At 37.8% G+C, this 14,022-nt stretch overlaps 1 protein-coding gene across 3 annotated transcripts in view; it reads left to right on the forward strand.

The window, feature by feature from the left end:
- The window catches only part of ROS1 (ROS proto-oncogene 1, receptor tyrosine kinase), a 114,400-nt gene extending 104,116 nt beyond the window's left edge, over positions 1–10,284 (forward strand). For 2 of the 3 annotated variants that reach the window (XM_069974929.1, XM_069974930.1), the window contains exon 41: positions 4,935–7,278. In XM_069974929.1, the coding sequence (XP_069831030.1) occupies positions 4,935–5,038 (104 nt within the window). In that variant the 3' untranslated portion in view covers positions 5,039–7,278. Of the gene's footprint in view, positions 1–4,934; positions 7,279–8,310; positions 8,363–9,084 lie in introns of those variants that run through there. The other variant, XM_069974931.1, reaches the window with a different exon arrangement.
- Positions 10,285–14,022: the final 3,738 nt, after the last annotated feature.

Consider the following 14,022-nt stretch of genomic DNA (forward strand, 5'->3'; position numbering starts at 1 on the left):
AGGAGGATATGGTAAATGTTGTGTCTCAAGTGTACTACCTAGTTCTTCACCCAATGGAACTTACAAATGAAATAAACAATAGAAGAAGGTGGTAGGTTCTCTAAAGACAATTGACATATATGGATATTGTGTTTGTACCCAAGAGTATATAAATAGCTAATATAAAGTATAATACTCTAAAACCAATGGAACTTACAAATGAAATAAACAATAGAAGAGAATGGTAGGCTCTCTAAAGACAATTGACATATATGGATATGTATAGTATAGTATATAAATAGCTAATATAAAGTATAATACTCTAAAACCAGATGAGAAATCTTAGTTAAAATTCTTGCTTTATGTATTATGAAGAGAAATAAAATATATAAAGAATTGAAATAAAATATATAAAGAATATAAAAAATTAAATGAATTATATAAAGAATTAAAATGAAATAAAATCAATATAATAACAGTAATATGTATCCCCTTATTTGCTTGTACAACTATAAATAACAATAAATGGCAATGGATAATGAGTAAAGATGAGCGAACCTTTAGCATGCTCGAGTCGTTCCGAACCCGAACTTTTGGCATTTGATTAGCGGTGGCTGCTGAACTTGGATAAAGCCCTAAGGCTATGTGGAAAAAATGGATACAGTCATTGGCTGTATCCATGTTTTCCAGATTTATCCAAGTTCAGCAGCCCCCACTAATCAAATGCCAAACGTTCGGGTTCGGATTGACTCGAACCCGAACCCGGTTCGCTCATCTCTAATAATGAGTGCTCATAGCACTATTCCATCGTGGTAATATAATCTATATATGTTTTATATATGTTTGTTTAGCCACTTATTGTAATGTTTTAGTGCGGTGCAGGGCCCTTGCTTTCCGCGTGTCACGTCTTAATTTGCTGTTCACCCTTACCTTTATGCGAGTATTTGTATTTGTATCTGTTAGGTGGGGGTTGTAGATGGTATCTCCCCCAATTGGTGTCTTTATATTGAGGCCGGATCCGCGTCCTGGCATTCTGTCTGTGACTCCTTCATGCAAATCAAAGTGCATAGGAGGCGTCCCCCCTCTGCCGTTTGGGTAAATTACTTTGCATGCGGTGCACTCGTGTACGCGCGTAAAAATTCAAGATGAGTGACGTGTTTAAGGAAATATATTAGTGGCTGAATATTTCAAGTGGCTGAATATTTCAAGTAACTGCAACCCTTCAGACGCATTTCAGGATGCTACTATGTATCCTTTCTTCAGTAAAGAATGTTGCAGTGTTGAAAGACAAGGATCAGCTGACATAGTGCATATTGGCTGATGGTTGCCTTTCAACAGTAGCTATTACACCAAGTGATTATCTGCCATATTGGCTGATAATCGGCCGAATACAGCCAATAATCACTTGGTGTAATAGGGCCTTAAGATAGGCTGGAGGAGTCCTACTGTGACTTTGGAAAGGATCATAGAATTTGATTGCCAGATGTATTGTCAGGAATATGTAATGTAACTATCATGGGATGAACTTACCTTTAATGCCTGCTATTTAATTTGGACTCTATAAGCAGAAAATAGAGTTCAGTGCTTAGCTACAATTATGTGTTACAATTATTATATGGTCTCACAGTTTTATCTATGTGCATAACGCACAACTATGAACTTGTATGGGTGCATATTAAAGGGGTACTCCAATGCCAGAATGTTATACAGATTTGTAAGTTACTCCTATTTTTTTTTTTAAGTACTCATTAGTTACTGTATGTCCTGCAGGAAGTGGTGTATTCTTCCCAGTCTGACACAGTGCTCTCTGCTGCCACTCCTGTCTGTGCCAGGAACTGTCTAGAGCAGTAGCAAATCACCATAGCAAATTTCTCTTGCCCTTGCCCATTCTGTGAAAAAAAAGGAAAAAAAAAAAGAAAAAAAGGAAGACAGGGACACTTGGGTGCATAGAGCCATATATGACCTACATATAACAATACTGATGCCTGTAGAATATCTTGTACAATTTATCTATTGGCAAAGATTTGCCCTAGATGTGACTGTGTTCTCATGCTGTTATGGTATGACTGGCATGTCTTCTATGTGGCTAGTAAGTAAATTATGCAACCCACTGTGTTAGGAGATAAATAGCTAGCATTCTACAGCTGGCATGGGTTCATCAGGCTAGTATCAACTTTGCTGTTGGGAAACAGGTGTTTTTTAGGCAAATGTACAACTTTATTTAGCTCAATTGGTGTGTTTTCTAATGGTTCATAAAATTTAATTCTCTTTTGGGTGGCAGAAACCAATGCAGCACATGGATCAATGAAAAAGTGTAGTGGGAAACAATCACCATCTTAGGATCTTTTTTCGTCTATGCAACCCACTGCTGGTTAGAGCTTCATTTTGTATTTAACCACATAAATGCCACTGATATTTTAAGGCTATTTGTCCTCGACTGCATCCAACAAAATTGTTCATAAATTTTATCCTTAGTCTTAAGTGATATAATGAAAGGTGATACATAACCTTTGTCAGGGGAACAATTTATGGAATGTTCATGATTATACTATGTTATCAGTTATGATTAGCGATGAGCGAGCCTGCTCGTCCGAGCTTGGTACTCGTTCTAGTATTAAGGTACTCAATAGTGCTCAATGCTCAGACGAGCATCTCGCGATACTCGAGAAAATGGCATCATCCTTTTCCTGCAAGTTTGGGTGCAATTTCTCAGCGAATCAACATGCAGGAGATTCTTTGGTACATCGTGCAATGACGTGGGACCCATACATGTCGATAGCAGCGATTGGTTGGCCAGATCAGATAACCCTGGCATATAAAAATCTGGGATGGCGCTGCTCGCCTCACATGCATGCTGGAAGAGAATAGGGACAGAGCTGCAGCTTGTCAGGGAGAGTGTTAGGGAGGGAATTAGCGTTTCTGTAGGCAGGGATAGTGAAGGAAGAACCCAACAGCCCTTGTTGCACACTGCACTCTGCACACTGTGATGATCGACTGCTGGCAGAAAGGGGACAGCAGGTGGTGCATACAGACCCTAAAGAAGTCCTCAGTACTATTATATTATTTTGTGGCTGGTGCTGCTGCTGCTGTACATTTTATAGCTGTGATTTTGTAGTACAGCTGCATAGAACCTCACTGCTCATTGTCCTGTATAAGAGGTGGCATACACCATATAGCACCACTTACACACAGACTCTATACGACAACCTTCAAAAACTAGTCTGACCAGTATCTTTTGTCATCTGCAGCCAGTCTTGAGGTTGACCACCAGGCTGTTGCCCAGAGTTTGGCATAATGGTGCGATTAGCCAGCCCCAGAGGCATCCATGCATGCTGCCTCTGCTGTTTCCTGTCCATTTCCGTAGTGTTTCCATCATTTTCTTAGGTTGACAGGTTTTCATGCAACCTTTCCTGGGCCAAGCTTGGGTCCCCTGCAAAAATGCTCGAGTTTCCCATTGACTTCAATGGGATTCGTTACTCGAAACGAGCACCCGAGCATTGGGAAATATGTTGAGTACCGAGCACCCGAGCATTTTAGTACTCGCTCATCACTAGTTATGTTAAATGAGTTATGATAGTGAATGAGAATGAATGTTGCAAAACTCTGACATACTGTATATTCTAATATTATTCCTCTGCTAGCGGTCATCGCTGTAATACTCAAAATACTGTATCTCTATGTAAGTAATTATTTACCATGAAGGATAATAAAAACAAATTTTGTACATAGCACATAATACATTAATTATTAATTATTATTAATTATTATTGGTAAAAAAAAAGTTCATGCATTACACTGTGGCATGTTGGTTATGTTGTCCTTAGAAAACATTCTTTTGCTTTGTTGACAACTAAAGGAGAACTTTAGGCAGGACAATTTTTTCAATATGACCAGGGAGGGGGTGGGTGAAAACAATAATCTCCATTTGCCTCTCTGGCTTCAGCGCTGAAGACCACAGTCTGCCGCTCCAGTCCATTGTCTTTTCCTGATGGTCAAAAGGGGCCTGGGATGTGATGTGGCAGGCCTGCTCGGCCAATCATAGGCAGAGGCGGGACAAGGCTACAGTCACTTAAAGGTGGGATTGCCAGGTCTCAGGCCCCTTCTCACCACCAGGAAGCAGCAACGCATCAGGGACCGGAGCAATGGGCGGTCAGCGCTGGAGGCACGGAGTTAAGTGGAAGTTATTGTTTTCACTGATCCCCCCAGCCATATTAAAAAAAAAGTGTCCTGCCCAGAGTTCTCCTTTAAATCTCTTTATCCTGTTTTCTATTTAAACAGTATTCAGCTATGTGCACACTTGGTAAGAGATCGGTCACTCCGTGACCCGTCCTGGCCGGAGAGTATACTATGGGGGACATTTATTAAGTCCAGCGTTTTTTGCGCCGGACATAAAAATGTCCCCGCAGCTCCGACAGTCCGGAGATTTATGTAGAGGCGCACTGCCTCTACATAAATCCCGTGCGCACCAATGTGCCTGTTCATTTTTTTGCGAGTAAAATTATGAATTAAGCGGATCCAGAGTCCACATCCCCGCCCCCCTGGCTACCGGGCAGAAAATGGCCATTTGCGAATAAATTTATTTGCATCTGGGCATTTTTCGCTGACAAATAAGCCTTTTTGACTTGATAAATGTCCCCCAATGTGTATACGCTCTAGGCCGGGATTCCATAGACGACAAGGTAACATATATTTTTGTTAAAGTGCGGCCCTTGTTGCCGATTGCAACAACGGCCGTACTTTTACGAAACTATACGTTGTGTGAACATGGCCTTATGTATGAAAGTCACATATTAATATTACTTAAATTCCAGTAGCTTACATTTATTCACTTGCCAATATACTTAAGTTTTAACCTGTCTTATTTTACATCACACAGCTTGAATTTCAGATCAGATCGCTTCCTTTGGCCATTAACTTGATAAATGTGTGATAAGAGTTTACTTTTTCATATACAGATGCCAGTGTTGTGGGTTCAGCTTTAGAAGAAACTGGTCCATTAACCCTTACAGAAGGAAGAAATGTGGATGGCCTCAATTATCTAATGGTTACTACCGCATAAAGCAATGAAATGGGGAAAAAAAAACTTGAGAAAAGAATGTTGGTAAAGGTTTACAGTAAAAAGGAAACTTTGAAAACTTTGAACACTCTCAAAAGCTGAAATATTTATATGTATAGAATCAGAAAATGGATATAACTGATTAATTAAATTGATGTTTTTGTTGAAGAATGCAACTTACTAAAGAAATTTTCAGTTAACACAAATTGAATTTTTTTTGGCTAATAAAAAATAAACTTGTTGACCTCAACTCTAAAAGCTGCTATACAGATGAAGGCCATATTCCCAGGCGGTGATAATAATGATAGGGAACATTATTTGTGGCCGTCATTATTAATAGACGGCTGCCTTTTCCTAATAAAATCTTGTCATAGAAACATAAGGCTATGTTCACACGCAGTTTTTTTGGACAGCCACCAAATGAAGTCCTCTATTTGCCATTAAATGACAGCCAATAAAAATGGTCGTCATTTTAATGATGTGGTAATCTAGCCTTAAAAAGATTATACATTTTTTTAATGAATATGCTCAGGCTTTACTGACCTTCCCTTTCCCCACTCTGCTTGTCCAGTGCAAGCAAAGCAAGTCTTTTTTTATAATTACCACCTCCATAAGCACATTCATTTTAAAAAATTCATGGGCAACTTTTTAAATTCTGTTGAAAGATTTTTGGCTGATCTGAAATAAATATGTTTGCTGACTTAAAAATGTATGACCATCTTAAAGTGAATGTACTACTAGGTACATTGCTTTTTTTTTTTTTACAAGAACAGACCAGCACCATCGCGGGTATGCCGGTGCCACTGTCCTTTTTTTAAACTGTTGCCCAGTTCCCCCACACGGCACCGCTCTATTACCGAGAACTGGCCGGGCATGAAGCACTGGAGGCAGGCCCGCCGGCCCCTAGTGTGACGATCTCTCCTCCCCTTTGTTACTCGGCTCCATTAAGTCTAATGAAGCCAAGTCACAGAGGAGAGGGGGTTTCATCATCGGAGCTGTGCCCAAAAACTCGGTGGCAGTTTAAAAAAGGTGCCAGTCTGTTTTATGTCTGCTTTAACCTCTTAATGATGGGTGATGGGTATACCTGTCAAGCTGCAAGTCACTATATGTTGGTAAAATGTGTTCCTGGTGTGGAGGTATTATTTAATTTTTTTTTGATGCATGAGTCAATGGATATAACCTCGAACTAAGCAATTTATTTACCATCTACCAAATTGTAAGTATTATTTTGACTTGATTGACTCAAAGCTACACAGGAGAAAGAACTCAAACCAAATATTTCATTAATATACAGTTACCATTTATTGACAAGCTCTCAATGAACACTAACTGTAAAATTCACCAAGTGGCTAAGTTTCCACTTTATAATGATAACAACGATGGAAGGCATTCATTATAAGTGTCTGTCTGTGTTACAAGATGGTTGTCTTCCCCGATATTATTACAAAGTGGTAACATAGCCATAGTTTTCAGTTGTCTGGTATAGTGGAAATAAGCTTTTGTGTTGTCTAATGAGTTGCATGAAGGCAGGTAGCTGTGGCAATCAACTGCCATAGTATATGCTTAACTTACCCAAAATTAATACATAAACTAAACGAGTCTTTAAGGCTCTAAATAGGCTGGATACTAAAGGAATCATTGGTCCACCTATGTAATGTACATAGTGGCCATTGGCTTTCCTCAAGCAAAGATAGGTACACTAATGTTCCTGATTATAAAGCTAAACTACTACATGCAAATGAACTAATAGGGTATTTAAATTGGACTTTTACATTTATTTCCAACATCAACAACAAAACCAATAACACCAACATGTACAGCTGCAATGTACAAAGCTTACAGTCACTCACGTGTATGGAAACCTCTGCCATTATCACTGCACTAACTTATTTTACACTCTTTACAATTTTTTTTCCTATTTTAAAACCTCCAATAACAAAGTCTCTGAGCGCTGAGTTATGAATGCACATTCCATCATTTTCATATTATATTGTTACATTACAATTTTATCATATTCAATGTGCTTCCTATTATTTCAGCTGTTTCTTGCGATTGTCACGAGAAGCCTGAACAGTGAACGCATTATATAGGCTTTCTTCCATATGTGAAGCTACAACATAGATTTACCTACATGAGTGATTTGCCCTTATTCTCATTACAAAACTCCGCAGTTTTCTTTTGATCATTATTTGTATCAAGGCTATTCACAACTAAATCCGCATTTCGCAAAAATTATTTCTTTTTCTTTTTTAACAAAACGCAAATACAAACAAAAACGATTTTTCTCTGCAATGTTTTTAAGTGTTTGTAAGTGAAAGTTATGTCTTTTAAACATGACATCAGTCATTTAGAAGAAAAAATGAAGCCTTGTCCTTCATCGTATGTGACCTATTCAAGTGACATGAAAATAGAACAGGAATTTTCTTCTTCCTTGGCCCTTACCTTTCTAATATAGCACATACAAAGGAAATATGTGCAGATGTGCATAATTCACTAAAGTCTTGAATGTTTTTCAGAGGCAAGGATATTGTGTTATTGTCATTGCGCTTTCAAATGTGTCTTTTATGTTAGGATTTTAAGTAATAATGCCATGAGGTTAATGCAACAATTTAGTAAATGTCCATTTCTATGTGTCCTTCTCTTTTAAACTGTGAATATTTCCTGCCTTAAAAGGACAAAAATGTGCATTAACTTTTTTTGTCAGTTCTCTCTTCCACAAAATAATTACATATTGTGCCTTGCATGTATATCATGTAAATGAAGCCTTTAATGGTTTTCTCACTTGGGCTGATTAATGTGATTTTTGTTAGTGGGAGGTGGGCATGGCGCCAATCTACTGTGAGAAGAATGTTGATCATTACAACTGTATAGTTATACCCATGAGTTGATGTAGTGGAAATAACTCATTTTAATTTGTTAGGTGTTCAGTCTGTGCTATGCAGTATCTATGTATCTTAATTTGGCTTACAAATTTTATGTAATGCATATTCATGTGGACTCTGGAGATCTTATCCAAAATCTCTCAAATGTAGATTATATATTGGCACCATCCTATGCAACAATTTGAGGGAGAAAACTTAACCCACAGAGATCCCCCCCCTGCTTTTGGAGTGGGAATTGAATACATATTGCAGAAGGGAGTTGTAATGCCACTGAGCGCCACACAATGGCGATCTGTTACTTACCTTTGGTGGCACCATCAAGGTCCTGCTCCTGTTCAATCTACTGCTGTGCTCTATGTTGATCTGAGGCCTGTTCGCTCTTGTGCCTTCTAGAATCTTCTTTCTCCTTCTGGTCCCTGCTGCAATGACTCCTCTGGCCACTAGGGTATGTATGTGGCCACCTGCCAATCCAGAGCCACCTTCACCTATTTAAACTAGCTCAATTTGCTCTTCTCTGCCTGAGCATTGTTGCATTTATGCATCTCAAGTAAAGCTGTCAGTCTGTTTGCCAGTCTGAGATGCTTCATGTATCTGTTCTTCTGATGCCTGTTCTTCTGATTATGACTCCTGTCTGCCCCCTGCCTGTACTGTGTGCCTCTCCTGTTGTTGACTTGGATTGTCTGATCTGTCTCTGGTACTGCGTTGACTCTCCTATTGTTAAGACAGCCTGCAGACCACGTTTGCTTGGCCTCTTCTCCAGTGCCTTACACTGTCTGGTTCTTGGGAAGCAGCTGCTGCTCACACAGGGACCATACATGTGGAGCAACCTGATTTCCTTTAGCCAGAGAAGTCCAGTACTTAGACTCCGCTCTTTGGTGTGGCCCAAAGCCAAACCAGTTGAGTACCAAAGCGGGTTCACACGAGCCCTGTCTGAAGACCAGGAAGCAGCCGGACATTGGGGACTTGAGCATCTGAATGTGGGCGGCAGTGCTGGAGCTGGGGAGGTAAGTGGATGTTATTTTTTCACCCAACCCCTCTTTGGGTGTTCTGAAAAAATGGTCCCTGTCCTGGGTTCTCCTTTAACACTGAATAATGCCATAATTATTTTCCACTTTCTTTTTCTTTCTAATCCATTGCTTTAATATAGTTACATTACATTGGTTGCAGATGCAGAACCCTCTGCTGACACCATCATTCGTTGCAGTTTCCTGATCAAGAGCTGACGCACAGTGCTGTACGGAGAAGGATCCCGTTTCCCCCTTGTACTGTATTTTTCACTTTGTATGAATGGTATGAGGCTCTTAAAGGGATTATATAGTGTTAGAAAAAACATAGCGCCCTTATAACCCATGATTGTCCATATGTTGTAAGTGGTATTCCGGTTAAATCCCACGTACTCACATTGACTGCTCTTGTTCTGCTTCTAGAGGAAAGTAATCATGTGTGTACAATAATTTCAAATAATACTATACACAATGGAATAAACCTATATATGTTTCTTTATGAAATTTCTGAAATTTCTAAAAAATTTCTAAAATTTTTATGGGAAGATATGAAGAGTTTTCTGTGGCATTTTAGATTTGGTGAACTTTACTTGTGGCCTTCTATCCTTTTAAACTCCGCCTGGATGCATGGTTGCTCATTGGCTTACACGACAGGTCAAATGACCACTGGTCTCCTGATTTGGGGGTGGGGTGGAGAATTATCATAAATGTCTTTTGTGGAGAATGCATTTAAAATGGTTACGTGGCTACACTAAATAGGATCCCCAGGACATATTCCCAAGGGGCATGGCTTAGCAATGTCTCTGCTAAAAAAAGCACATTTTTATTATTTAGTTTTTTTTAATAATTGGTTCGTAATTTATTTCTATGAATTATAAAGTCTATGAAGATACAGTTTGCTGAACATCCACATTTTTAAAATGTTTCAAGTATTTAAAGTTACTCCAAGTGGGTTACTTGCCAGCTACATTAACAGCAGTTTGATGTTGGAAAAAACATTACAAGTGAAAGGCGTGTGAAATGTTAAACCTGAATTATGCAGAAAATGTTAGTGTTAGTAGTGTGCAAATCACCAGGCATGTAGGACATGTGTATTGCTAAAGTATAATAAAGAGATGCTATGCAACGAAAGCATTGCTCACATTCTTACCAGACACCAGTCAGGAGTAATAATGGACACTGTGGCCAAAAAAAAAGCAGAAAGCAGAAAAAAGAAGAAAATCACTACAAATCCTTGAAGGATTAATGGTATCTTAAGCAGCATCTTCTCACATGACTAAACCAGGTAAGGTGGGTTATCCAGCAGGGACCCCAGCATGAGTGATATATATATATATATATATATATATATATATATATATATGATCTGTTTTTGTTGCTACTTATTTCATTCATAATTAATATACATTACTTATTAAGGCTGTGATGGTTAGAAAGGGTTAATGTTTCTTATTGGCGAGCATTTTAGCTTAAAAAAAAAAAGCTTGAAATTAAACAACACGTAGCAACAGCTGTTGTTAGGTGTTTTTTTTTTATTATTTTGTATCCAGATTTAACAAGTGAAGAGGCTTTCCCACATCTTTTGTCTGGCTGTAAATTCTTAAGTGGAACAGCGACCTCACCGGCCAACCCATTCATGATACGAAGAGAGCTCATCTTTTTGGCAAAAGCAGTATATTGTTAAGCTTTACTTAAATATATTTATTAATTTATTTTAAAGTGATCTATTCCTTGCTCTAATCCCAAATAACTAACCTGTGCATTTTATATCAGAATAAACTCTGAACCATGACAAATACATATTACAGCCAACTTTTTACAACTGTTGACATATGGTAATAATTTTGTACAATGTTCATTACTTACACGTATAAAAAATCTTAAAGTAACAGAAATAAATCCATACAAACAATAAGAAACATGTACTTGATACTTTCATGTCAGAGGCATAGGGATAGTTCTTCAATGCGAAGCAGTAGTATATACTTGTTCGTCTTGATCTGTTATAAGTAGGAAGCTTATCTGGACTACAGCCTGAACTTTCCTGTCTGTAGCAGAGTTAGTCATAAGGTTTCTACATTCATCTAACATATTGGGAGTCGTGTAGCAGTATGCAATATACTTGGCATATACCAAGTATGCATTTCTCGTCTCTGTACTACGATACTGACAAGAATTGACAAGAGACACCAAGTAGCTACATCCTATTGAGGAAGAAATGAAGCAGTGGGCTTCTGGTGTGTTAGCTGCTGATAACTGTGGTATAGCTGTGGATAAATGAGATGCCACAATGCTTTGTAATTACGGCCTTGGAAGTGAAGCACCTACAAGAATGCAGCTGGCAGACCTCTCTTTTTATCATTTCTATTACCCTGAGCTTGTGTTCTTTTTAATATTTGGGAACAAAGTATATAATATTCACATATTTGTCGGATAAATACTGTATATTGTGCAGGCTCTTGAGTTAACCTTGATAAATTAATCTTATAATGTTTCACCATATCCGGTTCATATATGAATATTGCTAAAAAAAAAAAAAAATTATGTAAATATGTGAGAACATTTGTGTGTATACTTTTTATTTTATTTAAGAATATGATTTTTCTTGTTTTTATTCATTATTGCATTTTTAAAATCTGCATTTTATATAGCAGAAGGTTTTAAAAGTTATCTGAAAGTGCACCTTCTTTAAAGTGTCCCTGTCCTTTCAAAATCTAAATCAACAGCGGATGTGATATAAAGCAAGTTTGCAGAAAGTAACGTGTCACGGTGTCTGTCAATCACATGAATGCCTTCTCTGCAAGTGCAGATGACCGGGACTTCCTGCTTTTAGTCTCCTTTTTTTAATATTTCTACCAGCACAATACCAAAAAGCATTCTGCCTTCAGAAGCCTGAACCTGGATAATAGTAAGTATAGCTTTCTTTTTTTTTTTTTTTTTTTTAAAAAGGAATTTAAATTGCAAACTTGCTTTATATCACATCTACTGTTGGTTTAGATTTTTAAAGTTATAATATATATAGTTAACATTAACTATACTGGCACCTAATGTAAAAATAAAACTAAAGTATGTTTATATTTTAAATTCAATATCCTTTTTACTATTTTTATAATAAGTGCAGCTTTTGCCGTCCATTGTTTTGAAATAATGGCCGTTATTTGCTGTTAAATGTATGAACGGTGTTGTTGACAGATTTGTTTTTTTTTTAAATATGTGTGTATAATACTGTCTTAGGCTAGGTTCACACAACTTCCAAAAAAAAGCAAAGGCTTCCACGTTTTCTTTTTAAGAAGACGTCTGTTATTGCCGTGGTGTAATTGACTTCAATGCAATGCATTGAAGTCAATGGAATGACGGACATCTACTGCTCACAGTGTATGAAAATGACAGACGTTTGCGCAGATGTCAAAATAATGATCATGTCAATCATTTTTGGACGACTATTGCAAACAGCGAGGTTATTTTTCTAAGTTGTTCACACACAGGTTTTCTTTTTTCGACATCCTTTCACCATTTTTTAAATTAAATTCAATGGACTTTTCAATTAAAGACACATCCAAAGGGCAATTAGTCCACCTAATCTAGAATAATGTACCAACAGCCGTCATTGCACTGACGGGTGGCCAAACAGCGAAATGACGGACGTCATTTTATGCTCAAAATGACAGACGTAATTTTAAACGGAGAGGAAAAATGTTTTGTGAACATAGCCTATGGGTCCATTCACATGCACATAGGCTATGTTCCCACAGTGTAAAAATAAGGGCAAAAAATATTGTCCATTGTTGCAAAACAACAGCCGTTAACAATGATCTTTATTTATGGCCACCATTATAATATAACGGCCATTATTTTAAATAACAATACCCGTTATTTCACCTAAAAAGACGTGGGAACATAGCATAAATCTGCAGTTGTGGATTTTGTATTTGCACATATTTGCATTGTAAGGCTAGGTTCACACTATGTAAAAAAGACAACAGTCTTATTTGTGTAATTGTGCAAATAACGTCCATTATTTTTAAATAGCAAACATTATTTGCACAATGACGGACGTTATTCTAAAAGACGGACGTCATTTTTACATTGTGTGAACTTTGCCTAAATGGTGCAGCGGCAAATCTGCTCAATCAGCATAAAAATATATGCAATTTGCAGCGGATTTACTTGCAAATATGTTTTGTACACACTGGAAAATCTGTTGCATTTCTCTCCTTTGCCTTAAAGCACTGAGCTGAGTTTTATACTAATGTAGTCACTGACATAAAAATATGGGACAAGAATATAAAAACCCTGCAGAACTATATCTATCCACAAATAATATAAAATTATTTGTTGATGTAAAAAAAAACTCACTCAAGCACATAATTGCTAAAACCTGTTCACTACTTTGATTCTGAACAAATGAATTATATTACAATAACAGGCGCTAATAATAAGTTATAATTGTGCACAAAAATAACGTTCTTCACTTTAACCTACTTAGCTTGTATCTATTGTGCCACCCTAGCCTCCGGCGTGTCCTGCTTAATCCTAAACCTTTGGCACCCTCTTAGTTTCCAATTCATTCAGTACTGTTGCTGCTCTTCCTTCATGTGGAGGTCATGGCTAGAAACAACTGGGATCTCTTCTTGGACATTCTCTTGCCTTTTTAGGCTATGAGGGTCTCTGTGTGTTTTGGATAACATGATTGACAACTCCACTTCGGCCCCAATTAGCACCCTATAATTTATTAGCTTCTGCTTTCAGATTATGCGTTAACTTCACAAATATTTCAACCACGGAAACAGCGGCTATCAAGTATCTCGCCTTGATCCAGAAGCCTGGAGCTGCAGTTAGGAACAGGCATAGCTGTCTGCCTAAGCCTGTGGGGATGAGACGAGAATAATCATTTGGGGCTATGTAAGCTGGTGTGACATGAAGGCAGAAAGAGAGCACTTTAGAAACTGCAGTGCTGGAAATCGCACATTGTGTCAGGATTCCACTCACTTTATTCAAAGGAGGTGGGGAATGAGGGAAATGGTAATGAAGGAAGATTGTTTGTCTAACTGCACTGCTTGAGCAAATACCCAGATTCAATTACACACAAACAGCAACTGCA

This window comes from Dendropsophus ebraccatus, chromosome 6 (assembly GCF_027789765.1).
Source record: "Dendropsophus ebraccatus isolate aDenEbr1 chromosome 6, aDenEbr1.pat, whole genome shotgun sequence".
NCBI lineage: Eukaryota > Metazoa > Chordata > Amphibia > Anura > Hylidae > Dendropsophus > Dendropsophus ebraccatus.